This window comes from Diaphorina citri, unplaced genomic scaffold (assembly GCF_000475195.1).
Source record: "Diaphorina citri unplaced genomic scaffold, Diaci psyllid genome assembly version 1.1 scaffold336, whole genome shotgun sequence".
Lineage (NCBI taxonomy): Eukaryota > Metazoa > Arthropoda > Insecta > Hemiptera > Psyllidae > Diaphorina > Diaphorina citri.
Genome location: NW_007377771.1, coordinates 195,548 through 221,077, shown reverse-complemented (window position 1 = coordinate 221,077; position 25,530 = coordinate 195,548). Strand labels below are relative to the sequence as shown.

The 25,530-nt window shown below is 39.4% G+C and overlaps 1 protein-coding gene and 2 long non-coding RNA genes across 3 annotated transcripts; all 3 read left to right on the top strand.

The window, feature by feature from the left end:
* The first annotated feature begins 1,016 nt into the window (after positions 1-1,016).
* Positions 1,017-25,530, top strand: LOC103507706 (FACT complex subunit spt16). The gene is made up of 20 exons (XM_026822500.1): positions 1,017-1,244; positions 2,311-2,421; positions 2,788-3,099; positions 3,545-3,719; positions 4,318-4,556; positions 5,569-5,656; positions 5,827-6,054; positions 6,578-6,732; positions 7,798-7,936; positions 8,267-8,371; positions 16,488-16,683; positions 17,353-17,572; positions 17,771-17,781; positions 19,145-19,310; positions 19,793-19,881; positions 21,403-21,622; positions 23,008-23,062; positions 24,427-24,572; positions 24,917-25,162; positions 25,423-25,530. Exons 1-20 carry the CDS (start codon positions 1,179-1,181, stop codon positions 25,528-25,530), a joined length of 3,075 nt encoding a protein of 1,024 aa, XP_026678301.1. The 5' UTR covers positions 1,017-1,178.
* LOC113466808 lies at positions 1,434-2,261 on the top strand. The gene is made up of 2 exons (XR_003391096.1): positions 1,434-1,513; positions 2,212-2,261. It is a non-coding gene; the product is annotated as an uncharacterized LOC113466808 (long non-coding RNA).
* LOC103507699 lies at positions 23,348-23,984 on the top strand. The gene is made up of 2 exons (XR_541275.2): positions 23,348-23,426; positions 23,505-23,984. It is a non-coding gene; the product is annotated as an uncharacterized LOC103507699 (long non-coding RNA).

Below are 25,530 nucleotides of genomic sequence, written 5' to 3'. Positions count from 1 at the left end.
GTGACAGAAAAAAAAATACCTACAGTGTGCTCACTCTGACTTATGTATCTATTATATTTATATAGGGTGTCCCACGAACGACTGTACAAGTACAATGCTTGAGGCTGTGTTTATGTACAGGGCTGAGATGAGCTCGGACGAGGTGTGAGATAGGATATTATTGTTTCTACAGTTTTGCATTGGAGTGGTAACTTAAGCAAGGATAGCGTGGGATTGTTGGGCATTTTTTCTAACCCTCTGTCCCGGCAGCAATTTTTAAAATTTAGATTGTTGGGCTTTTTTTCTGACCCTCTGTCCCGGCGGCAATTTTTAAAATTTATTTTATATTTATTTTTGTTTGCTTTGTAATTCGCTTGTTTGTAATATCTAATTTAAATGAAAAGTATAATATAAACGTGCAAACTAGAGATAAAAAGTAAAAAATGAATTCAGATTGTACGCGTTGCGGAAAAAAATCAAAATTTCGAATTTCCCGCCAACTTTACACGCTCATGAAGGCTCTAGGTCTGTTTTTCATTCCTACGCCGCATCGATGCGGCGTTTACTCTGCGTCAGGAGTGGGGGTAAAATGTGGAAATTCAACAAACATGACGACATCTAGTGGAGAAATTACGAAACATTTTTTTCATTTCCCTCAATACAATTACAATATGGCGGAACCTGAAGCTACTCGAGACTCGCATCAGGGATTTAAGACGCAGCGTTGACGCTAAAGTAGGGGAAGTGGAATGAAAAACACGCGTCGGGTTCGCATCGCACCCACGTCGGAATGAAAAACAGACCTTCTGTGTTAAGTTACCACATCATTTTCCATACCTACGCCAAGAAAGGCCGAGAATGGCGAATGGCCTACCTATCTCAGCCCAGTACATAAACTTAACACGGCCCGAGTGAGTCACTCGCTCTTACACTCTAGTTGAGTCTAGTTCAATGTGGACGAGGCTTGTAAAGTGGTCTGTGCTCAAATTCGTGCCGCAATCGCAAAAGAAGATGGCCGATTTGTTTTGCATGGCGGTATAATTTTCTTCGTCTTGTGTCTTTTCAAAACACATTTTCTTGATTTTCTTCTGTCTTGGGATTTGTGAAGCTCTTTTTATTCCAGCTTTCGCCTTCGAAACTTTCGACGGTCGTGAGTTATGTTGGATTTTAAATCTGTCGAGCGGTTTTAACTTAAAAAAATGTCGATTACCCTCGATAAGGATGCCTACTTAAGGCGAATCAAGAAGATCTACAAGACTTGGAAGGTAAGATGACTGCTAGAGGCCGCTGGTTAACGGTACTGGTTGGTTCTTTCATGTATAACAGTTAGCAACATTCTTTTATTTAAAATCCAGAATTCTCTTCTATGGCCTCCCAACTCCCAACCACTGTTCTAGTGTGGTGTACACCTCAAACCTGTTGGAAATATGGTTGAAAGATAACTATTGTAGAACCTATTCTACTCAAGGGAGAAGATGAAGAAGAAGACGATGAGGAAGAGAAGGAGAATGAGCCCCAGCAGCCTGCCCCTCTGGTATGATAGTCAATAGTTGCGCTGACTTGGGTGAGGTTTCTAAGTTAAAGATCAGGAAAAATGAACCAGGGAATTTTTCTTTTTCTTCTACAACTTCTAGATCCGGAGATAAATCGATTTAAAATACCGGGTGCTTGTGGTATTAAGTAGGTACCAGGTATCCTAATTTCAAAGTTTTCAACACAATATACCTAGCTTAGTACATGATTCTTACACTCGTATTTATGAACAAGAATGATCGTTCTTAGATCAGTCTCAAGTCAAAATTGACCAATCAAATGCCTTGAGACTATGCTTAGCACGAACTTAAGAGCCAGCATTTTGTTCATAAATATGGGTGTTAAACTCTGGCGTCACGGCATACGCTCAAGTCTTGATTCGCACAATCCTTCCACCTTTTCTCCGCCCTCCCTCTCACTTCCATTCTCTCAACACTTTTCCCTATGTAGCTTCAATTTCTTTTCTTCTCCTTCTTCTCTTTTCTCTTCTCTTCTTTCCTCTTCTCTTCTTTTCTCTTCTCTTCTCCTGCTCTGCTCTTCAGTTCCCTCTAGGTATCAGGTGGACCTGACATTCGGACCTTTTCATCCGTACCTGTCAGGTCTACCTGATAGTTTGTGTGCTTATCAGGTATCAGTTGGAAAAAAAGTTTAGAATAAAAAAGAGAAATGAAAATCTGTTATGCTGTTCTATTTTAACAGGCTGGTCGTGGCAAGAGAACGGCAGTATTAGACTCGAAACTCAGGCAGGACTTCTCTGTTACTGATAGAATAAGGAAATTTCCCATCTTGTGTTTTCAGGAAGGATTTCCAAACAAGGAAACAGAGAATACTCTTTCCCAAGTTGATGCCATTGTATCGTTCTTTGGTCTCGATGAGTTCACTCAGTACAGTAAAGCCTCGTCACTTCAGGTAAGTTTCAAATCGGGCACTTGTTCTTTGTTACTTCTAGGACTTCACAGCTCTCTGGCATGAGGTGGTCAATTAAATGTAGAAGAAAAAAAAGTGTACCAAATACATAAGTCTAAACAAGGTCTGTGACATTGAAGACTGTGGGAGAAAAGGGACTTTTCAGTCTCATTCTCTCAGTATAAGCAGGCCCCGCATACCGTGCTTAACAGGGTATATTCAATTCTATTTCCATCAATAAGATTAATAAATTGACAGTCTACTACCTAACCTGTTCTGGGTTTCAACACAGCAACAAGTGGCCATCCCAAAGTAAGTCTAATTACCTAATTGGCAATAATTGACAAATTGAACGTTTCTCCCTTTCAGACATGGCTTCTTGGATACGAAATCACAGACACAATTATTGTGTTCACCGAGAAATCCATCCTCTTCTTGGCCAGCAAGAAAAAGATTGAGTTCCTTCGTCAAATTGAAAGTGTCAAAGATGATGATGTCCCTCCAGTGAAATTGTTGACAAGGAATAAAGATGGAGATGATAAAGAAAGTTTCAACACCATCATCAAAGCTATCAAAGATAGCAAGAAGGGGAAATCCATTGGTGTGTTTGCTAAGGAGAATTTCAAAGGAACGTTCATTGATGCGTGGAAGAAGGTGCTTGGCGATGAAAAGTTTGAGAATGTGAGTACCTATCTTGTTTATTTATTATTTACCTTTTTCTTTCTATTACCTATAAAAAAATAAAAAAAAATAAATAAATAAAAAAATACCTAAAGTATAATTAAAGTTGTCCCAAAGTTTATTGTATCAAATTGGCCCAAGCTTGTCCTTAGCTTTTCTTACTTAGTACTTGTCAAATAAATTAGCAACTACTTTATAGGTCAGCATTTCACCAAAATCCTCTGATCTTACCTACTTTACATGGATTCCAGTCAGTGTTAATTGACTTCAATTGACTGGTTTTTACTGTCGCCAATTGACTTTATCTTTGTATCACAGGTGGATGGGTCAGCATTTCACCAAAACCCTCTGATCTTACCTACTTTACATGGATTCCAGTCAGTGTTAATTGACTTCAATTGACTGGTTTTTACCGTCGCCAATTGACTTTATCTTTGTATCACAGGTGGATATGACCTCAGTGTTTGCCTACATCATGAGTGTAAAAGAAGAATCCGAGTTGAATGTGCTCAAGAAAGCCTCACAAGTGTCGGTGGATCTGTTCAACAAATATCTCAAGGATCAAATCCTGGATATTGTTGATGCTGACAAGAAAGTAAAACATGTCAAACTCTCTGAAGGTAAGAGTTTTATAGCAAAGTAAAATCTTACCTTGGAGTTTTTTAAAGCAATTTTTATTATTATTATTTTAAGCATGGTAAACTTTTACCTTTAAGTTAAGAGTGAAGATCAATTGAAATTAATTACCCTGCCTCAGTGCTGTAATGGTCAAGAAGCTTGCCTGGTGATTAGGAGGGCATGGGCTCAATCCCGGCTGAAGTATGGATTTATCCTCAACATAGTTCAGATTTGGGCTAGCCCACTGTTGGGATGAAGAGTCTCTTTACTCCTATTTGGAAGTATTTAATTAATTAATTAATTGTATTTATTTGTATTTTTATTTCACAATTTTGGGTGGTGTGGTTGGCAAACTTATTTAAATAACAATAAAACAAACAATCTTTACTAAAACAGGATGGGAATTTGGAAGTATTTATAAATTTTACTAAAATAATTCTGATTCTTACCATTTCACTTCATCTTCAGGTGTGGAGCAAGCTCTCACTATTTAAATAACAATAAAACAAACAATCTTTACTAAAACAGGATGGGAATTTGGAAGTATTTATAAATTTTACTAAAATAATTCTGATTTTTACCATTCCACTTCATCTTCAGGTGTGGAGCAAGCTCTCACGGACAAAAAGTATGTGAGCAACGTAGACACATCTCAGCTGGAAATGTGCTATCCGCCAATCATTCAGAGTGGTGGGCATTACAATCTCAAATTCTCGACAGCATCGGATAAGAATGTGCTTCACTTTGGTGTTATTGTGTGTCTGCTTGGGGCACGGTACAAGTCGTACTGCTCTAACATTGTGCGAACCCTTATGGTGAATCCCCCGGAAGATATGAAGGTAAACAAATTCCCCTCTTATCGTTTTCCCCTTCATTGTTTTCTTCCCCTTTTTTTCCTTACCTACCTTCCACACATCTTCTACTCCTTAAGTTAGTCTTCTAGCCAGGCAAACGGACCATTAGACAAGGCAAGTTTAAAGTTATGGGTGGATTGGGGCTTTTGAAAGCCTCTTACCAGATGTTTTCTGAGCAAGTTCTACAGTTCAATGTTTTTATAGGACGATTAGACAAGGCAAGTTTAAAGTTTTGGGTGGATTGGGGCTTTTGAAAGCCTCTTACCAGCCGTTTTCTGTGCAAGTTCTACAGTTTCTTATAGGAACCACTTTTTACATGTTTTTAGTAACATTAGATTTTTGTGTTTGTATGAGTCATTTGAAAGTTTTGAAAGTACCAAACTTACATTTACTTAGGTAATATAAATGGCCCCCATTTTTGTCTCTATTGTAAAACTTATTGTGATACTTCCCCTTCATTGTTTTCTTCCCCTTTTTTTCCTTACCTACCTTCCACACACCTTCTACTCCTCAAGTTAGTGTTCTAGCCAGGCAAACGGACGATTAGACAAGGCAAGTTTAAAGTTTTGGGTGGATTGGGGCTTTTGAAAGCCTCTTACCAGCCGTTTTCTGTGCAAGTTCTACAGTATCTACATTTTCTTATAGGAACCCTTTTCACATGTTTTTGTTTTAGTAACATTAGATTTTCGCGTTTGTACTTATGGGTCATTTGAAAGTACCAAACTTATATCCAGGTAATATAAATGGCCCCCATTTTTGTCTCTATTGTAATTTTTATTGTGATACCTACCAGTTATTGTATTCAAAATGTTCAGTGATCAAATAAAGAAAGTATTGTTAAAAAAAAAAAATCCTTTTCTTAAGCTAGGATTACACTGCTGAGCAAACAGTGTAATCCTTTTCTTACGAATTAATTCCAAGTGGGTAAGTTCCTCTGTTTATTGTACTATGTATCGTTTATTATATTTATATTTCCCCCATTTCTCCCCTCCCACAGGCCAACCACGAGTTCCTAGTCGAGCTGGAAGACACCATCCTGCAAGCACTGACCCCGGGTACCAAACTGTGCGACGTCTACCAAGCCGGTCTCGACTTCGCCAAGCAGAAGCAACCCAAACTGGTCGATAGTTTGACGAAAAACTTCGGCTTCGTGACGGGCATCGAGTTTCGCGAGAGCTCGTTGGTGATAGCGCCGAAAACGACGGCGGTATGCAAGCACTGACCCCGGGTACCAAACTGTGCGACGTCTACCAAGCCGGTCTCGACTTCGCCAAGCAGAAGCAACCCAAACTGGTCGACAGTTTGACGAAAAACTTCGGCTTCGTGACGGGCATCGAGTTTCGTGAGAGTTCGTTGGTGATAGCGCCGAAAACGACGGCTGTGGTGAAAAAGAACCAGGTGTATAATGTCAATATTGGGCTGGCCAATTTGAGCAACAAGGAGTCGGCAGATAAGGAGGGGAAGACGTATGCGCTGTTTATTGGTGAGTTTATGAAAATGTAAACATTTCAAAAGAAGAAGAAGAAAGAAGAAGAAGAAGAAGGAAAAAAAGTAAAAAAAAAACAACAAATTACCTAAAAATATAAAAACTTCCAAATAGTACTTACGGGCACCTTTTACACTCTCACAGAGATCAACTAAATACTTAAGTAAAACCATGTTTAAAAACAAGGAAAAAAACTGCTTCATCACCATGTTTAGTTCGTAGCTGGCAATAAAACAACTGCTAATCTCTCTCATTGGGCGAGAAGAAACGCAATACTTCCCTTTTAGGTGCTGGGGCAACAGGGGAACATCAGAAAGTGTTACAACCGTAAAACGAGTGTTTTTCTTTTTTCGGTCGCGAGAATTGAACCTAGGATCTTCTGCATGCTAATCAAACGCTTTCATCATTTTTACTTTTCGTCAATCCACTCCTGGAGGTCTCTTTTAGGTTTTTTCCAAACAAATCTGTCACTCCTTACCCCGCTAACCGTGCCCCCCCAATTATTTTCTTTTGATTTCAGGTGACACAGTGGTTGTCAACGAGTCGGGTCCGGCCTCCATTCTCACCAATTTGAAGAAGAAGCTGGCTTCGGTGTCTATTCTACTCAAGGGAGAAGATGAAGAAGAAGACGATGAGGAAGAGAAGGAGAATGAGCCCCAGCAGCCTGCCCCTCTGGTATGATAGTCAATAGTTGCGCTGACTTGGGTGAGGTTTCTAAGTTAAAGATCAGGAAAAATGAACCAGGGAATTTTTCTTTTTCTTCTACAACTTCTAGATCCGGAGATAAATCGATTTAAAATACCGGTAAATCTTACACTCGTATTTATGAACAAGAATGATCGTTCTTAGATCAGTCTCAAGTCAAAATTGACCAATCAAATGCCTTGAGACTATGCTTAGCACGAACTTAAGAGCCAGCATTTTGTTCATAAATATGGGTGTAAGTTTATATTATTAAAATTTTCAAGAGATTTGAGAGAAGGAACTGGAACTGCAAGGTCTTATCGTCCCAAAAGCTAAGGGTCCACACATAATCGACTGGTCATCGATCGATGTCGACTGTCACGTCCACACTGACTCGACAACATAGATTCACCTCGTCGATCGACGGCCGGTTGACTATGTTTGGAGAGATCTTTGGTTACCCCCGCTATCTGATAATGCCCAATACGCCATTGATCCGCGAATGCCAGTGTTCTTACACGTGTACACCGAATGTCAATATTAGTAGATAAACAATAAACAATGTAAATGCTATCACTATTGTAAGTATCGATGTCTCTAGAACACTGATTGAACAAGTCGCTGACCAAGTTAAAGATCAGGAAAAATGAACCAGGGAATTTTTCTTTTTCTTCTTCAATTTCTAGATCCGGAGATAAATCAATTTAAAAAATACCGGTAAATCTTAAACTCTGGCGTCACGGAATACGCTCAAGTCTTGATTTGCACAATCCTTCCATTTTTTCTTCGCCCTCCCTCTCACTTCCATTCTCTCAACACTTTTCCCTATGTAGCTTCCATTTTTTCTCTTCTCTTCTCTACTCTTCTCTTTTCTCTTCTCTTTTCTCTTCTCTTCTCCTGCTCTTCTCCTGCTCTGCTCTTCAGTTCCCTCTAGGTATCAGGTGGACCTGACATTCGGACCTGTCAGGTCTACCTGATAGTTTGTGTGCTTATCAGGTATCAGTTGAAAAACAAAGATGAGAAATGAAAATCTTTTATGCTGTTCTATTTTAACAGGCTGGTCGTGGTAAGAGAACGGCAGTATTAGACTCGAAACTCAGGCAGGATTCATCCACCGAGGAGAAACGCAAACAACATCAGAAGGAGCTGGCCATAGCTCTCAACGAATCAGCCCGCCAGCGACTTGCTGAACAAGGTAACCTAATCAGAAGGACGTGGGTTCGATCCCCGTCGAGTAGAAAAGAAACCAGCTAGAGATGAAGAAAAAAAGAGTGCCATCCCGTTTTTATTTCGTAGCGATGAAACACCGACTACATTAGACGCATGTGGCCTGTGTCGTAGCATGCCCATCCCGTAGTATGTCCCTCATCAGATGGGCGATTAATACACCTCGAAAAATCATTGATATGACTTGTCTTGGACTCGAACCACCAAACTCCAGATCCGAAGTCCACCACACTTACCGCTACTTCACTGAGGTTGAGAAGTAGTATAAAAAACACTATTCTTACTGTTTTTTTTCCAGGAGGATCCAAAAAGGACGAGAAGGTCCGCAAGAACAATGTATCGTACAAATCCAGGAGTCAAATGCCTCAAGAGCCAGAAGTTATCAATCTCAAACTCTACGTGGGTAAGTAATGAACTTTTAAATCCATTCCTAAATTCTAATTGAGGAGTGATCTACGTCACTTACGCCCTTTTTTGGGAGTTTGCATTTGTGGATAGGAAATTTTGTTCTGAACACGACTGTGAACCCAGAGTGTGGAGGGGGACTATACGTACTTGCGTATCAACTTCTTTCACCCGGGAGCGACGGTGGCGCGCGGCGAAAATCCGAACTCGGACACCAATGTGATCTATGTGAAAGAAGTGTAAGTAAAGCTTTAATAATTGACTCTTTAGTGGAAGGTAAATTATAATGATACGGGGGGTTTTTTTTTTTTTTTTTTTTTTTTTTTTCCAAAGAATGCAATTTTATTTTGTTCTTTACAATGACATCAACTAACATTACAATTTAATAAGAATATATTATGACATTTCCACCATTAAGAACATATCCCAGAGTGTGGAGGGGTATTATACCTATGGTTGTTTTTCCAAATGTTTTTTTTTTTCTTTCTTTCTTAATTTTCAATGAATATTTGTTTCAGATCGCAAATATGAAACGGTAATCATGCCCATATTTGGCGTACAAGTCCCGTTCCATATTTCCACCATTAAGAACATTTCGAGCCTATAATCTGTATAGGGAAGCAAGCAATAAGTTCACAAACACACACACACACACACACACACACACACACAAACATTCATTTTTATATATTAGATTATAATATATCAGGGGTTTCCGACTAATGGCCCGCGGCCACTTGTGGCCCACGAGACCATTTTTGTGGCCCGCGAAGCTGCCAGGGTGAGTCCCCTTGGGCTTGATTTTTGCTCCTTTATTATGGACTGTGGACTGGACTCTGAAAATCGAGCATCCACCCCCATCCCCTCAAGAAAATTCTGGATACGGGCCTGCTCCCTTGTGTATTTTGCCCGCGAAGTACCTGCCAATGTAGCATGTGGCCCGCATACACAATACACATGGAAGTTGGAAACCCCTGTTATAATCATTAACTGTAGGGAGATGAGAGTGAGCTACATATTTTTGGATCTGACTCATCGAGCGAGTGACAGAAAAAAAAAAATAATAAAAAAATACAGCTCACTGCTCACTCTCACACTCCAGTTGAGTCTAGTTCAATGTGGACGAGGCTTGTAAAGTGGTCTGTGCTCAAATTCGTGCCGCAATCGCAAAAGAAGATGGCCGATTTGTTTTGCATGGCGGTATAATTTTCTCCGTCTTGTGTCTTTTCAAAACACATTTTCCTGATTTTCCTCTGTCTTGGGATTTGTGAAGCTCTTTTTATTTCAGCTTTCGGCTTCGAAACTTTCGACGGTCGAGAGTTATGTTGGATTTTAAATCTGTCGAGCGGTTTTAACTAAAAAAATGTCGATTACCCTCGATAAGGATGCCTACTTAAGGCGAATCAAGAAGATCTACAAGACTTGGAAGGTAAGATGACTGCTAGAGGCCGCTGGTTAACGGTACTGGTTGGTTCTTTCATGTATAACAATTAGCAACATTCTTTTATTTAAAATCCAGAATTCTCTTCTATGGCCTCCCAACTCCCAACCACTGTTCTGGTGTGGTGTACACCTCAAACCTGTTGAAATATGGTTGAAAGATAACTATTGTAGAAATGAAACCTTAATTATCTAAAACTGTAGATTCAAATCTTGGCTTCTGCTGAGGTGAAGATGAAAATCATTTGAAAAGTTTTCAGCACAGATAATGAACCTATTGTGGTACTTGTCAATGAAAAATTGAAAAAAAATATCGCTTCATTGTCTTTTGTCACACCCTGACGAATTTGTAGTTTCGTTGGTAGGAATCGTTGGTAATTTCTATACAGTTATAATTTTCTTCGTCTTGTGTCTTTTCAAAACACATTTTCTTCTGTCTTGTGATTTGTGAAGCTCTTTTTATTTCAGCTTTCGCCTTCGAAACTTTCGACGGTCGTGAGTTATGTTGGATTTTAAATCTGTCGAGCGGTTTTAACTAAAAAAATGTCGATTACCCTCGATAAGGATGCCTACCTCAGGCGAATCAAGAAGATCTACAAGACTTGGAAGGTAAGATGACTGCTAGAGGCCGCTGGTTAACGGTACTGGTTGGTTCTTTCATGTATAACAATTAGCAACATTCTTTTATTTAAAATCCAGAATTCTCTTCTATGGCCTCCCAACTCCCAACCACTGTTCCAGTGTACTTAGTGTACACCTCAAACCTGTTGAATTATGGTTGAAAGACAACCATTGTAGAAATGAAACCTTATCTAAAACTGTAGATTCAAATCTTGGCTTCTGCTGAGGTGAAAATGAAAATCATTCGAAAAGTTTTACAGCACAGATAATGAACCTATTGCAGTACTTGTCAATGGAAAATCGCTACAGAAAAAGCTGTCACAATTGAGCAGTGACCAGTGTTACAGAGTTATTTTAAACACAAAAAGGAGTTTTCTTTTTCATTGTCATGGCTTCTGAATAATTACCCCTATTGCTTCTCTGTTACTGATAGAATAAGGAAATTTCCCATCTTGTGTTTTCAGGAAGGATTTCCAAACAAGGAAACAGAGAATACTCTTTCCCAGGTTGATGCCATTGTATCGTTCTTTGGTCTCGATGAGTTCACTCAGTACAGTAAAGCCTCGTCACTTCAGGTAAGTTTCAAATGGGGCACTTGTTCTTTGTTACTTTTAGGACTTCACAGCTCTCTGGCATCAGGTGGTTGATTAAATGTAGAAGAAAAAAAAAATATACCTATAATTCAGTGATTTTCTTAGGTGAATCCTTGCAGGGCCCCAAAGTACATCTGCATTGTCCTCTGTGGCAACATGTTCTAGTAGGTAGTATCTAAATTTTGATTTTCCCAATCATTTTCCATCTTATTTGTGATCTTTTTCTTCTTCTTCCTAACCTTTTTGCAGGAATTAATTTTAAAAATAGTGTACCAAATACATAAGACTAAAGAAGGTCTGTGACATTGAAGACTGTGGGAGTAAAGGGTCTTTTCAGTCTCATTCTATCAGTATAAGCAGGCCCCGCATACCGTGCTTAACAGGGTATATTCAATTCTATTCCCATCAATAACATTAATAAATTGACAGTCTACTACCTAACCTGTTCTGGGTTTCAACACAGCAACAAGTGTCCAATTGTCCATCCTAAAGTATAAGTCTAATTACCTAATTGGCAATAATTGACAAATTGAATGTTTCTCCCTTTCAGACATGGCTTCTTGGATACGAAATCACAGACACAATTTTCTCCTTCATTGTTTTCTTCCCCTTTTTTTCCTTACCTACCTTCCACACACCTTCTACTCCTCAAGTTAGTGTTCTAGCCAGGCAAAGGGACCATTAGACAAGGCAAGTTTAGAGTTTTGGGTGGATTGGGGCCTTTGAAAGCCTCTTACCAGCCGTTTTCTGTGCAAGTTCTACAGTTTCTTATAGGAACCCTTTTCACATGTTTTTGTTTTAGTAACATTAGATTTTCGCGTTTGTACTTATGGGTCATTTGAAAGTACCAAATTTATATCCAGGTAATATAAATGGCCCCCGTTTTTGTCTCTATTGTAATTTTTATTGTGATACCTACCAGTTATTGTATTCAAAATGTTCAGTGATCAAATAATAAAGAAAGTATTATATAAAAAAATCCTTTTCTTACGATTTAATTCCGAAATTTCGAATTAATTCCAAGTGGGTAAGTTCCTCTGTTTATTGCATTATGTATCGTTTATTATATTCATATTTCCCCCATTTCTCCCCTCCCACAGGCCAACCACGAGTTCCTAGTCGAGCTGGAAGACACCATCCTGCAAGCACTGACCCCGGGTACCAAACTGTGCGACGTCTACCAAGCCGGTCTCGACTTCGCCAAGCAGAAGCAACCCAAACTGGTCGACAGTTTGACGAAAAACTTCGGCTTCGTGACGGGCATCGAGTTTCGCGAGAGCTCGTTGGTGATAGCGCCGAAAACGACGGCGGTAGTGAAAAAGAACCAGGTGTATAATGTCAATATTGGGCTGGCCAATTTGAGCAACAAGGAGTCGGCAGATAAGGAGGGGAAGACGTATGCGCTGTTTATTGGTGAGTTTATGAAAATGTAAACATTTCAAAAGAGGAAGAAGAAGAAGAAGAAGAAGAAGAAGGAAAAAAAGTAAAAAAAAAAAAAAACAAACAAAAAACAAATTATAAATATAAAAACTTCCAAATAGTACGGGCACCTTTTAAAATTAAATAAAACCATGTTTAAAAATAAGGAAAAAAACTGCTTCATCGCCATCTTTAGTTCGTAGCTGGCAATAAAACAACTGCTAATCTCTTTATCTCTCTCATTGGGCGAGAAGAAACGCAATACTTCCCTTTTAGGTGCTGGGGCAACAGGGGAACATCAGAAAGTGTTACAACCGTAAAACGAGTGTTTTTCTTTTTTTTTTTTTTTTTTTTTTTTTGGTCGCGGGAATTGAAGCTAGGACCTTCTACATGCTAATTAAACGCTTTCATCTTTTTTACTTTTTGTCAATCCACTCCTGGAGATCTCTTTTATGTTTTTTCCAAACAAATCTGTCACTTGTTACCCCGCTAACCGTGCCCCGCCCAATTATTTTCTTTTGATTTCAGGTGACACAGTGGTTGTCAACGAATCCGGCCCAGCCTCCATTTTAACCAATTTAAAGAAGAAGCTAGCCTCGGTGTCTATTCTACTCTTCGCCTTTACCCATGTACTTACAGACGGGGTCGGCGTTTTTCGTCAGCCTCTCAATCCAGCCCCGACTAGGGTGATTGCTTTGGGCTGACATTTGGTTTTGGCTACAAATTTTACGAGTTGATTCCCTTTGCACTCAACCTCTGCTATTTCTTTAGCAAGAGAAATTCAGGCTTGTATACTCCCTGTTCAAAGTCCCCCAGCCAGACTAAGCTGCTCTACTCCCTGTTTAACGTCCCCCAGCCAGACCCCCAGTTTTATAGTTAAAACTCGTTCTAATAACGTTGTTATTCAGGTGAGAGAAATCACCAACACATATAGCGAAGCTATACTAACGATGAGGAAGAGAAGGAGAATGAGCCCCAGCAGCCTGCCCCTCTGGTATGATATATTAGTCTTAGGATAATAAGCTACAGAATAGAATAATAATTAGTCTTGGAATAATTACTTAGTTAGCCTCGGTGTCTATTTGTAGGAACCTTTGAAAATTAGTCCCCGGTTTCCCCCTGGATTCCTATCCTCCCTCCTCTTTGATTTCGGGACTATAAGATCTCCGTTGTTACAGTTCCATCTATCAAACCTGTGAAAAAAGAAGAGGAAAAAAATCAAATGGAGCAGTTGCAATTGGTAAAAATTATAAATAAATGGTCGATTCCTATGTAAAAAGTTGGGAAAAATCCAAATCTGAGGTCAAAACTCCAAAAAAATAACTGTAAAAAGTTGAAAATTCAATTTTCATTTTCCGTTAACTAAAACTGTAGATTCAAATCTTGGCTTCTGCTGAGGTGAAGATGAAAATCATTTGAAAAGTTTTCAGCACAGATAATGAACCTATTGCGGTACTTGTCAATGGAAAATTGCTACAGAAAAAGCTGTCTCAATTGAGCAGTGACCAGTGTTACAGAGTTATTTTAAACACAAAAAGGAGTTTTCTTTTTCACTGTCATGGCTTCTGAATAATTAATTACCCCTATTGCTTCTCTGTTACTGATAGAATAAAGACGTCAGATTTTACGCAGTTGTTTTTTTCGTCCGTTAGGTAGCGCCACTATGCAAGCGCGCTAGCGGAGGAGCAGAAAGAACTGCGCGGTAACGTATGCACACAAACACATTAATGCGTTGCCTGCGAGGAAGCTTTGCTCGGGACATTTGATGTGACGTCATCGCCTACGGAAGCGTATGCCGTGACGTCAAAGTTCACGATTTACCGACATTTTTTTAATCGATTTATCTCGGGATCTGGAAGTCGTAGAAGAAAAAGAAAAATTCCGTCAGTCCTCATTTTTCCTGCTCTATGACTTTGATACATCACCGAAGTAAGCGCAACTGATCTATTATTAGTATTTTTTTTTTATCTAGGTAGGTAAACAAACTAGCTGGAAATTCCATAATTTAGGATGGGTTTCACCACTTCTTTTTAGCCCCCAACAGCCTGTTAGCTCAAGGCGTATTCGATTATGTAACTTTTTTTTATAGTCAACATGAGATTCCGCCACGGACGTCCACACTTGCTCCACAAAGCGGAATCTTACAAATTCATTGGTTCAGCCATGTTTGACTATAAAAAAAGTCACATAATCGAATACGGCTTTATACTAATCAAATGGAACCTAACAGGCTGTTAGCTTATCAGACCTTCTAGGTGAAACCGACCATAAACTTTATTTTGAATATTTCATTTTATTTTAACAGGCTGGTCGTGGCAAGAGAACGGCAGTATTAGACTCGAAGCTCAGGCAGGATTCATCCACCGAGGAGAAACGCAAACAACATCAGAAGGAGCTGGCCATAGCTCTCAACGAATCAGCCCGCCAGAGACTGGCTGAACAAGGTAACCTAACCAGAAGGACGTGAGTTCGATCCCCGTCGAGTAGAAAAGAAACCAGCTAGAGATGAAGAAAAAAAGAGTGCCATCCCGTTTTTATTTCGTAGGAAACTCAGGCAGGATTCATCCACCGAGGAGAAACGCAAACAACATCAGAAGGAGCTGGCCATAGCTCTCAACGAATCAGCCCGCCAGCGACTTGCTGAACAAGGTAACCTAATCAGAAGGACGTGGGTTCGATCCCCGTCGAGTAGAAAAGAAACCAGTTAGAGATGAAGAAAAAAGAGTGCCATCCCGTTTTTATTTCGTACGAAACCAGCTTGAGATGAAGAAAAAAGAGTGTCACCCCGTTTTGTGTAAAACAGTCATACTCTGTATTTATACAAAATTACAAATCAAACACCCCTTCCAGGTTTTTATGTCCTGGAAGGGCACTCAAAATCGAAGCCGCATTCCCACGCTGAACTGCCAGGCTCACCCCGTTTTTATTTCGTACCGATGAAACACCGACTACATTAGACGCATGTGGTCTGTGTCGTAGAATATCCATCTCCTAGTATTTCCCTCATCAGATGGGCGATTATTACACCTCGAAAAATTTCTGATATGACTTGTCCTGGACTCGAACCACCAAACTCCAGATCCGAAGTCCACCACACTTACCGCTACTTCACTGAGGTTGAGAAGCAGTATAAAAAAGATATAGGTATTTGGAAAAATCCTACAATGCTGCAGTGAGCACCAAAGTTGTGAAATAATAACACAAAGAAAGACATTTATTATTATTATAAAAAAACACTATTCTTACTGTTTTTTTTCCAGGAGGATCCAAAAAGGATTTGTCTTGGACTCGAACCACCAAACTCCAGATCCGAAGTCCACCACACTTACCGCTACTTCACTGAGGTTGAGAAGCAGTATAAAAAACATTATTCTTACTGTTTTTTTTTTCTTTTTTTTCCAGGAGGATCCAAAAAGGACGAGAAGGTCCGCAAGAACAATGTATCGTACAAATCCAGGAGTCAAATGCCTCAAGAGCCAGAAGTTATCAATCTCAAACTCTACGTGGGTAAGTAATGAACTTTTAAATAACCTATAGATAGACCATTCCTAAATTCTAATTGAGGAGTGATCTACGTCACTTACGCTCTTTTTTGGGAGTTTGCATTTGTGGATAGGAAATTTTGTTCTGAACACGACTGTGATAGAATCATTTGTCTATCTCTTTTCTACAACAATCATCTGTCTATCCTGCCCGAGGTGGATTTTATCTTTTTTTTTTTTTTCCAAAGAATGTAATTTTATTTTGTTCTTTACAATGACATCAACTAATATTACAATTTAATAAGAATATTTTATGACATTTCCACCATAAAGAACATATCCCACAGTGTTATCTTTTTTTTTTTTTCCAAAGAATGTAATTTTATTTTGTTCTTTACAATGACATCAACTAAAATTACAACTTAATAAGAATATATTATGACATTTCCACCATAAAGAACATATCCCACAGTGTGGAGGGGTATTATACCTATGGTTGTTTTTCCAAATGGTTTTTTTTTTTCTTTCATTCTTAATTTTCAATGACTATTTGTTTCAGATCGCAAATATGAAACGGTAATCATGCCCATATTTGGCGTGCAAGTGCCGTTCCACATTTCCACCATTAAGAACATTTCCCAGAGTGTGGAGGGGGATTATACGTACTTGCGTATCAACTTCTTTCACCCGGGAGCGACGGTGGCGCGCGGCGAAAATCCGAACTCAGACACCAATGTGATCTATGTGAAAGAAGTGTAAGTAGAGCTTTAATAATTGACTCTTGAGTTGAAGGTAAATTATAATGATACAATAAGACTCTTTATTGGTTATAATCATGTACAAAATACAATAATTAGAAACAAAGGTCGAAATTATTGCCAGAAGCAATCTCTACCATTCAACCCTTGGTGATTCTTGGTGACGTTAAAGCTCGGCGTTTTCTACCACCTAACACTAAGTCCCTTTACCCCAGCAGTAGGTAGGCTACTACTATCTTTTTTTTTCACACTTAAGGAGGGAGAATTTCATCCCTCAGCTGGGATTGAATCTCACACTCTTACTTCCAATCTTTAGGGAAAAATATCTATGTATTTAAATTCAACATCATATATTAAATTACCTAACTAAAGACCGAAATTCAATAAAAGATTTTCTTTCTTTTTACTTAAATCCTTTAATTATTAACTTTATTTCTCAATCCGGACTATCTCCCCCCTCGCTTCTTCCAGAACGTACCGCAGTGCAAATCAGCGCGAACCGGGCCAGCCGTCCACCAATCTGAACACCGTCTTCATTCAAACACTTACGTTATATCCTCTTGTTATTTTCTATTATGAATATCAAAAATAAACCTAATAAAAAGTACCTGTTGGGGAAAAAAACGGGTTTTCATTTAAGTTTAAACCATTTTTTTTCTTCTGTAGAACGTACCGCAGTTCAAATCAGCGCGAACCGGGCCAGCCTTCCACGCCGTCCACCAATCTGAACACCGTGTTCCGACTCATCAAGGAGGTGCAGAAGAAGTTCCGCTCTCGAGAGGCCGAAGAAAAGGAGAAGGAGGACCTGGTGAAGCAGGATAAGCTGGAGGAGAGTCGAAGCAAGGGCAACCCGAAGCTGAAGGACTTGTATATGCGGCCGAACATTGTGAGTTTTTTTTTTTTTTTTTTTTTTTCGGTCGCGAGAATTGAACCTAGGATCTTCTGCATGCTAATTAAACGCTTTCATCATTTTTACTTTTTGTCAATCCACTCCTGGAGGTCTCTTTTAGGTTTTTTTTCCAAACAAATCTGTCACTTGTTACCCCGCTAACCGTGCCCCCCAATTATTTTCTTTTGATTTCAGGTGATACAGTGGTTGTCAACGAGTCGGGTCCGGCCTCCATTTTAACCAATTTGAAAAAGAAGCTAGCTGCACAATGCACAAAATGCACATACACCCACAGTTCATTTTAAAGTGCTAGGGCAATGCAGTTACGAACATGGTCTTTTTTTGTCGTCATGAAAACAGCATGTGACAGAGAAAAAAAACGAGGCAAACAAATAAAAAAAAATTCCATTCCTCGGGCGCGAACCCAGTGTCAGCACACTCATGCAAAAACATCAGGATTTCAAGTTGCACGCCCATACCACAGACGCCGATGGAAATTGGTGTAAAAATAGGAGAAGACGAAGAAGAAGACGATGAGGAAGAGAAGGAGAATGAGCCCCAGCAGCCTGCCCCTCTGGTATGATATATTGGTCTTAGAATAATAAGCTACAGAATAGAATAATAATTAGTCTTGGAATAATTAGTTAGCCTCGGTGTCAATTCTACTCAAGGGAGAAGAACAGTTGCGCTGACTTGGGTGAGGTTTCTAAGTTAAAGATCAGGAAAAATGAACCAGGGAATTTTTCTTTTTCTTCTTCAATTTCTAGATCCGGAGATAAATCAATTTAAAAAATACCGGTAAATCTTAAACTCTGGCGTCACGGAATACGCTCAAGTCTTGATTTGCACAATCCTTCCATTTTTTCTTCGCCCTCCCTCTCACTTCCATTCTCTCAACACTTTTCCCTATGTAGCTTCCATTTTTTCTCTTCTCTTCTCTACTCTTCTCTTTTCTCTTCTCTTTTCTCTTCTCTTTTCTCTTCTCTTTTCTCTTCTCTTCTCCTGCTCTTCTCCTGCTCTGCTCTTCAGTTCCCTCTAGGTATCAGGTGGACCTGACATTCGGACCTGTCAGGTCTACCTGATAGTTTGTGTGCTTATCAGGTATCAGTTGAAAAACAAAGATGAGAAATGAAAATCTTTTATGCTGTTCTATTTTAACAGGCTGGTCGTGGTAAGAGAACGGCAGTATTAGACTCGAAAAAAAAAAAAAAAAAAAAAAAGCACTCATCTTTCGATTGCAAATATTTCAACGGGTTACCCTAAATGGCGAAACTTTGGTTCGGAATAACGGCCGAACCGTACCCTCTGGAAATAGGGCCCAAGAATACTTTTGATCTACATAATTTATCGAATCTCTGTGCCAAGTTCGAGCGACTTCGGCTGAAATCTAAAGATTCTAAAGGCCTGAGCATTGCGAACTTTTTTTTTAGTTTTTTTTTTTTCGAAGTTTTGGCGTTCACTAGCGACCGAATCGTACATTTCTCGAGTTCCGACCCGCGGACACTTTTGATCATCATTAATTGTGGAAGCTGTCTGCAAAATTTGAGCGACCTGTGACTAAATTTAAAGGTATAAAAACTGTTCTAATAACATTGTTCTTGTTCAGGTGGGAGAGATCAACACAGATCTGGGTAAACACCAACACATGCACGATCGAGACGATCTGGCGGCTGAACAATCCGAGAGAGAATTGAGATCCAAACTGAAAGCGGCGTTCAAGAGCTTCACGGAAAAGGTAGGAGAAGAAAATACCTGTTTTAGGTCCTAGAAAATGTGTTTAGGTTGTAAGGGAAAAAGGAAGCCCTTGCAGCCACTCACTATCAGGTGGACTGAAAAGGTCCGCCTGTCAGGTCTACCTTATACCTGATGAGCATTGAGCACACACACCATCAGGTAGACCTGATGGGGAGTGGCTGGTTTTAGATTGCGGGAATAAAGGGACTTTTCAGTCCTATCTCAGGATAAACAAGGTAAATTTTATTCTAGGTACCTATTCTATGTTCTCAAAGGTTCAACAAAGACCGTTGGATTCGTAAGGGCCGTATTTTGAGGGATTTGGCTTAGTCGGGCCTTCAGGAGTCTGTGAGTGAGTTGTATAAGTAGTGCTTTATTTATAGTGTCAGCTTAGAGTTGTTCCATTATATTAACAGTTTAATAGAGCATCTCTTTATTGATGTAATGTTGTTTCTAATAATTGTATTGTTATTTCCAACTCAGGTCGAGCACGTTACAAAGCAGGAGATCGAATTCGACACCCCATTCCGAGAGCTCGGGTTCCCGGGTGCCCCCTACCTGAGATACTTATTGGGAAAAATCCTACAATGCTGCAGTGAGCACCAAAGTTGTGACATAATAACACAAAGAAACTGCATTTACATATACCTTGTTCAGCCTGCCCAGATAGGACTGGAAAGTCCCTTTACTCCAGCAGTCTAAACAAGGTCTCGTATATTTGATAGAACAAAACAAGCGAAGGTTTAATTTAATTCCCAAATGGTTTGGCTGATTTTATTGATATTTGGCAAACATGTCAACTGGAACTTTCACATTTGTCCATTAAATTTCTAAATTTTGTTACATTTGTTATTTTTCCCCCCAGGTGCATGTACAAAATACAATAATTAGAAACAAAGGTCGAAATTATTGCCAGAAGCAATCTCTACCATTCAACCCTTGGTGATTCTTGGTGATGTTAAAGCTCGGCGTTTTCTACCACCTAACACTCAGTCCCTTTACCCCAGCAGTTGGTGGGCTACTACTATCTTTTTTTTCACACTTAAGGAGGGAGAATTTCATCCCTCAGCTGGGATTGAATCTCACACATTGGTTATAATCATGTACAAAATACAATAATTAGAAACAAAGGTCGAAATTATTGCCAGAAGCAATCTCTACCATTCAACCCTTGGTAATTCTTGGTGACGTTAAAGCTCGGCGTTTTCTACCACCTAACACTCAGTCCCTTTACCCCAGCAGTAGGTGGGCTACTACTATCTTTTTTTCACACTTAAGGAGGGAGAATTTCATCCCTCGCTGGGATTGAATCTCACACTCTTACTTCCAATCTTTAGGGGAAAATATCTATGTATTTAAATTCAACATCATATATTAAATTACCTAACTAAAGACCAAAATTCAATAAAAGATTTTCTTTCTTTTTACTTAAATCCTTTAATTATTAACTTTATTTCTCAATCCGGACTATCTCCCCCCTCGCTTCTTCCAGAACGTACCGCAGTGCAAATCAGCGCGAACCGGGCCAGCCGTCCACCAATGTGAACACCGTGTTCATTCAAACACACAAACACTTACGTTATATCCTCTTGTTATTTTCTATCATGAATATCAAAAATAAACCTAATAAAAAGTACCTGTTGGGGAAAAAAACGGGTTTTCATTTAAGTTTAAACCATTTTTTTTCTTCTGTAGAACGTACCGCAATCTCACACTCTTACTTCCAATCTTTAGGGAAAAATATCTATGTATTTAAATTCAACATCATATATTAAATTACCTAACTAAAGACCGAAATTCAATAAAAGATTTTCTTTCTTTTTACTTAAATCCTTTAATTATTAACTTTATTTCTCAATTCGGATTATCTCCCCCCTCGCTTCTTCCAGAACGTACCGCAGTGCAAATCAGCGCGAACCGGGCCAGCCGTCCACCAATCTGAACACCGTGTTCATTCAAACACACAAACACTTACGTTATATCCTCTTGTTATTTTCTATTATGAATATCAAAAATAAACCTAATAAAAAGTACCTGTTGGGGAAAAAAACCGGGTTTTAATTTAAGTTTAAACCATTTTTTTTCTTCTTTAGAACGTACCGTAGTTCAAATCAGCGCGAACCGGGCCAGCCTTCCACGCCGTCCACCAATCTGAACACCGTGTTCCGACTCATCAAGGAGGTGCAGAAGAAGTTCCGCTCTCGAGAGGCCGAAGAAAAGGAGAAGGAGGACCTGGTGAAGCAGGATAAGCTGGAGGAGAGTCGAAGCAAGGGCAACCCGAAGCTGAAGGACTTGTATATGCGGCCGAACATTGTGATGAAACGAATGACAGGTAAGCAAAGTTAGACAAAACTCTAAATAAAATAAATCCGACTCGAACGACCACAAATTTGAATAAAATGGAATAAATCCGGGTCGAAGGACCACAATTTTTCTATCAGATTAAATGACCACGATTTTAAATACAGTAGAATATATCCGACCCGAAGGACCAGAAAAACAGTCTATTTCTGAGAAATTTTGCAAGAATTTTGTCATAAGAGGGGTAGAGTAGGATAAGCTGGAGGAGAGTCGAAGCAAGGGCAACCCGAAGCTGAAGGACTTGTATATGCGGCCTAATATTGTGATGAAACGAATGACGGGTGAGTAAAGGTAGATAAAAGCCTAAATAAAACAGCGGGTTCGATCCCTAGAGCAGGCAAAAAAAAAAAAAAAAATAGTGTGAACATCACGCGACTTTCTATTTCATTTGAGGAACTAAAAAATAAAAAACACTTCTTCTTGATCTTCTTTTTCTTTCTTTCATCAGATAGGAGATCCTAAAACGGATATTTTTTCACCCATTTCCCTATTTTGAAAATTTGGACCGAATTAGTAATGTCATTACTAATGATGGAATTCCGGATTTTCTGATTTTTCATCATCATTACTTGGAAATAATGATTTAGCCAACACCTGAGAGCAGCCTAAGACGCGTTTCGTGAAAAATCCAAATCTGAGGTCAAAACTCCGAAAAAGTAGGTACCTTCAAAAGGTCGAAAATTCCATTTTTAATTCCCGTTCTAATGAAAAAGTTCTAAGAGTTGTGACGTCAGATTTCACGTCAAAATGCGCAGAAACGCTTGCGCACAAACAAACGAAGTGGAGGTCATGAATTATGACGTCATCGCCTACGGGAGCGTATGCCGTGACGTCAAACTTCACGATTTACCGGTATTTTTTAAATCGATTTATCTCGGTATCTAGAAGTCGTAGAAGAAAAAGAAAAATTCCGTTGGTCCTCATTTTTCCTGCTCTATGACTTTGAAACATCACCCAAGTAAGCGAAACTGTTCTATTGACTGAGTAGTCCACTAAAAAGAGTAGTTCTAAATAACTCACTCACCCTTTGCAAATCTCTACTGGAAATCAGGAATGAGTCCTATAATTACGAGTATTTTAGAATTCACAAGTGAGGGGTAAAGAAAAATTAATGGGCATAAAGCTATGTCCACACATAGCCGATGGCCGTCGGTCGACGTCGATTCTATTATGTAGGTATCTACAAACAAAAAATTCGAAGGAAGTAGATCGAGGGGAAGAAGGAAGTTTGGTATGCTGACAGGCATCTTAAGAGGAAGGACTTATGAACAAATGAAGAATGATGCCCAAGATCGAGAAAGCTGGAGAAGGTTCTGCTGAAACCTGTCATATGACAGATCTACTATTATATATATAAGTGGCTCAATTCCTGTGATATCCGATACTCTGAAGGTAAAAACTAGAATACTACTGCCAAACACAGCCATGAAGGAACGATAAACTTTAGAAGTTCCAAAAATATGGCCGAAAAAATCGAAATCTTTGAATTTTCTGATAAAAATCTGAAAAATCTAGTGGTCTGCGACATTGAGAAAAAGAAGTCTGATAGGGAGCCACGAAAGAAATCAAATTTTATGAAACTCAGTTTGAAAGTAATTCCCCTAAATTGGAGGTTGGAATGCTTTATTAAAATATCAAGTTTCCTGAAATTTTGGATTTCCAGAACCCAGTCAACTCGTATTCCTTCTCTGCGTATCCAGCTTTCGTAGGCGTCCATAGTCCATAACGGAGCCCCGACCCTAACCCTAGAGGGAGAGTATTCCTTCTCTGCGTATCCAGCTTTCGTAGGCGTCCATAGTCCATAACGGAGCCCCGACCCTAACCCTAGAGGGAGAAAAAAAAAACAGGCTAATGAATATAAGCGACCTGAACGGGGACCCTGGACCCTAGTCCTGTAACATTTTCTGAAAGGGTCCGGAGCTATTTACTGAGGTGTGTCCAAACACAGTCGATCGCGTCGATTGACCATAGGTGAATCTCGAGGCAGTGTGTACGATTTCAGTCGATCGATCGACGGAGTCGACTATGTGTGGACATAGCTTTACGGCCAGTGCTCTGTTGAGGCCGTTTATGTTCATTAGCATGGTTCGTTCGTTCAGTTTATTATTGTCTCTTACTTCGGGGCTAGGCTAGGGTCGAGTGTTGTGGACTCCTCTTGGCTAGGGTCGAGTGTTGTGGACTACTCTTGGCTAGGGTCGAATGTTGTGGACTACTCTTGGCTAGGGTCTAGGGTCCGTTGTGAACGCCTATTTAGTCTAGACCCTACATTTTTATTTTTTATTTAATCCGTTTCTGTATATTTTGTGTCACCCCCTTGCTGATAAGTGTAACCCTTTTATTATTATTATTTTTTTTTTTAAATTTATTATTATTATTATTATTTAAATAGGTTAACTTATCCCCTTTTTATAGCTAGGTACCACCTTTCTTAAATTTCATTATATTGTAATGAAAGTTGAAGTAAAATTAAATTGATTTGGGATCATGGAAAACCTAGACCCTTGACAAATGGAGTGTACTTGAAGGCATGTGATGCGTTCCAATCCACTCGATCCCAAATTCAAATTTTAATTAAATTGAAATATTTTCGGCCCAGGTATACAATCGCTCAACTGGACCAAGATCATGAAAACGATTACGGACGATTTCGAGGGGTTCTTTTTGACAAATGGAGTGTACTTGAAGGCATGTGATGCGTTCCAATCCACTCGATCCCAAATTCAAATTTTAATTAAATTGAAATATTTTCCGCCCAGGTATACAATCGCTCAACTGGACCAAGATCATGAAAACGATTACGGACGATTTCGAGGGGTTCTTCGAGAACGGAGGCTGGACATTCCTGGATCCGGAGTCAGACGCTGAGGCAGCTGATGAGGATGATGAAGACGAAGAAGATGAGGTAAGAATAACGACCTGTAGGGCGTGCCTCCCCCAACTGTGAAGAGTAAAAGCTATTTGTGTTCTTCTTTTCAAGAGTGTAACCCGTCTAAATATTTTTGCAATATATGTATTACTATTACTATTATTGTGGGGTTTTTCATAGTAGACTGTTCGGAGTTTGGTCTCTATGGATGTAGAACATCGGGGCAATTCATCTCAATCACTGCACCGTTGTAACCTCAAAGGATTTAGGTTTGAATGTTGAGGGTTCTTCTGCCGATCCTGCACGTCTCTAAGATGACTGACCAAGATTATTATTATTTTTACCTAACTTTTTTTTTCTCTTTCCTCTTCGCTCCCCAGGTGTACGAGCCGACAGATGTGGACGACGAAGAGTTCAGTGAAGAGGAGGACTCGGAATATTCGGAGGCCAGTGAAGAGTCGGACGAAAGTGAAGAGGAACTGGGCAGCAGTGAAGAGTCGGGCAAGGATTGGTCGGATCTGGAGGCCGAGGCGGCCGAAGAAGATAAACACCGCGGCCAATATAATGATGACTTTAATGATCGACATAAAGGTAAGATTTTTTGGACACTCTTTTTTTTGTCAAAGGTAACCTTTCCATTTACTCTCTGTATAATTGTTCAAACGGTTAGTATAATGAGATATATCTCTCCCATGCCAAACTGTAGAAACAATATCCTGTCTCACCTAGTCCTGTCTCAACTCAACCCGGTACATAACCACAACCTTTATCAGATGTTTGAGAGTTAAATGGCCGGGACATAATCGGACTTCAAAATCAGTTTAGTTCAGTCAAGTTTAGTTTATACGAATCTACAAATCTTATTGGTTGATTTTAATAAATTCAGCCAATCAGATTGGTTAATCATCCGAGAGTTGAACTGAGTTTAAATTCAGACAGTGGCCATAAGAGAATCAAAAGCAAACTCAGAGACAAACTACATTCAAAATTGTGA

What these genes read in the sequence shown, in the direction of transcription:
- LOC103507706 (XM_026822500.1), top strand. Translation starts at nt 1,179, where the DNA reads ATGTCGATTACCCTCGATAAGGATGCCTACTTAAGGCGAATCAAGAAG. An exon ending in CCCAGCAGCCTGCCCCTCTG is followed by an intron (nt 6,733 to 7,797) that starts GTATGATAGTCA and finishes CTATTTTAACAG; the next exon opens with GCTGGTCGTGGTAAGAGAAC. An exon ending in CAATCTCAAACTCTACGTGG is followed by an intron (nt 8,372 to 16,487) that starts GTAAGTAATGAA and finishes TATTTGTTTCAG; the next exon opens with ATCGCAAATATGAAACGGTA.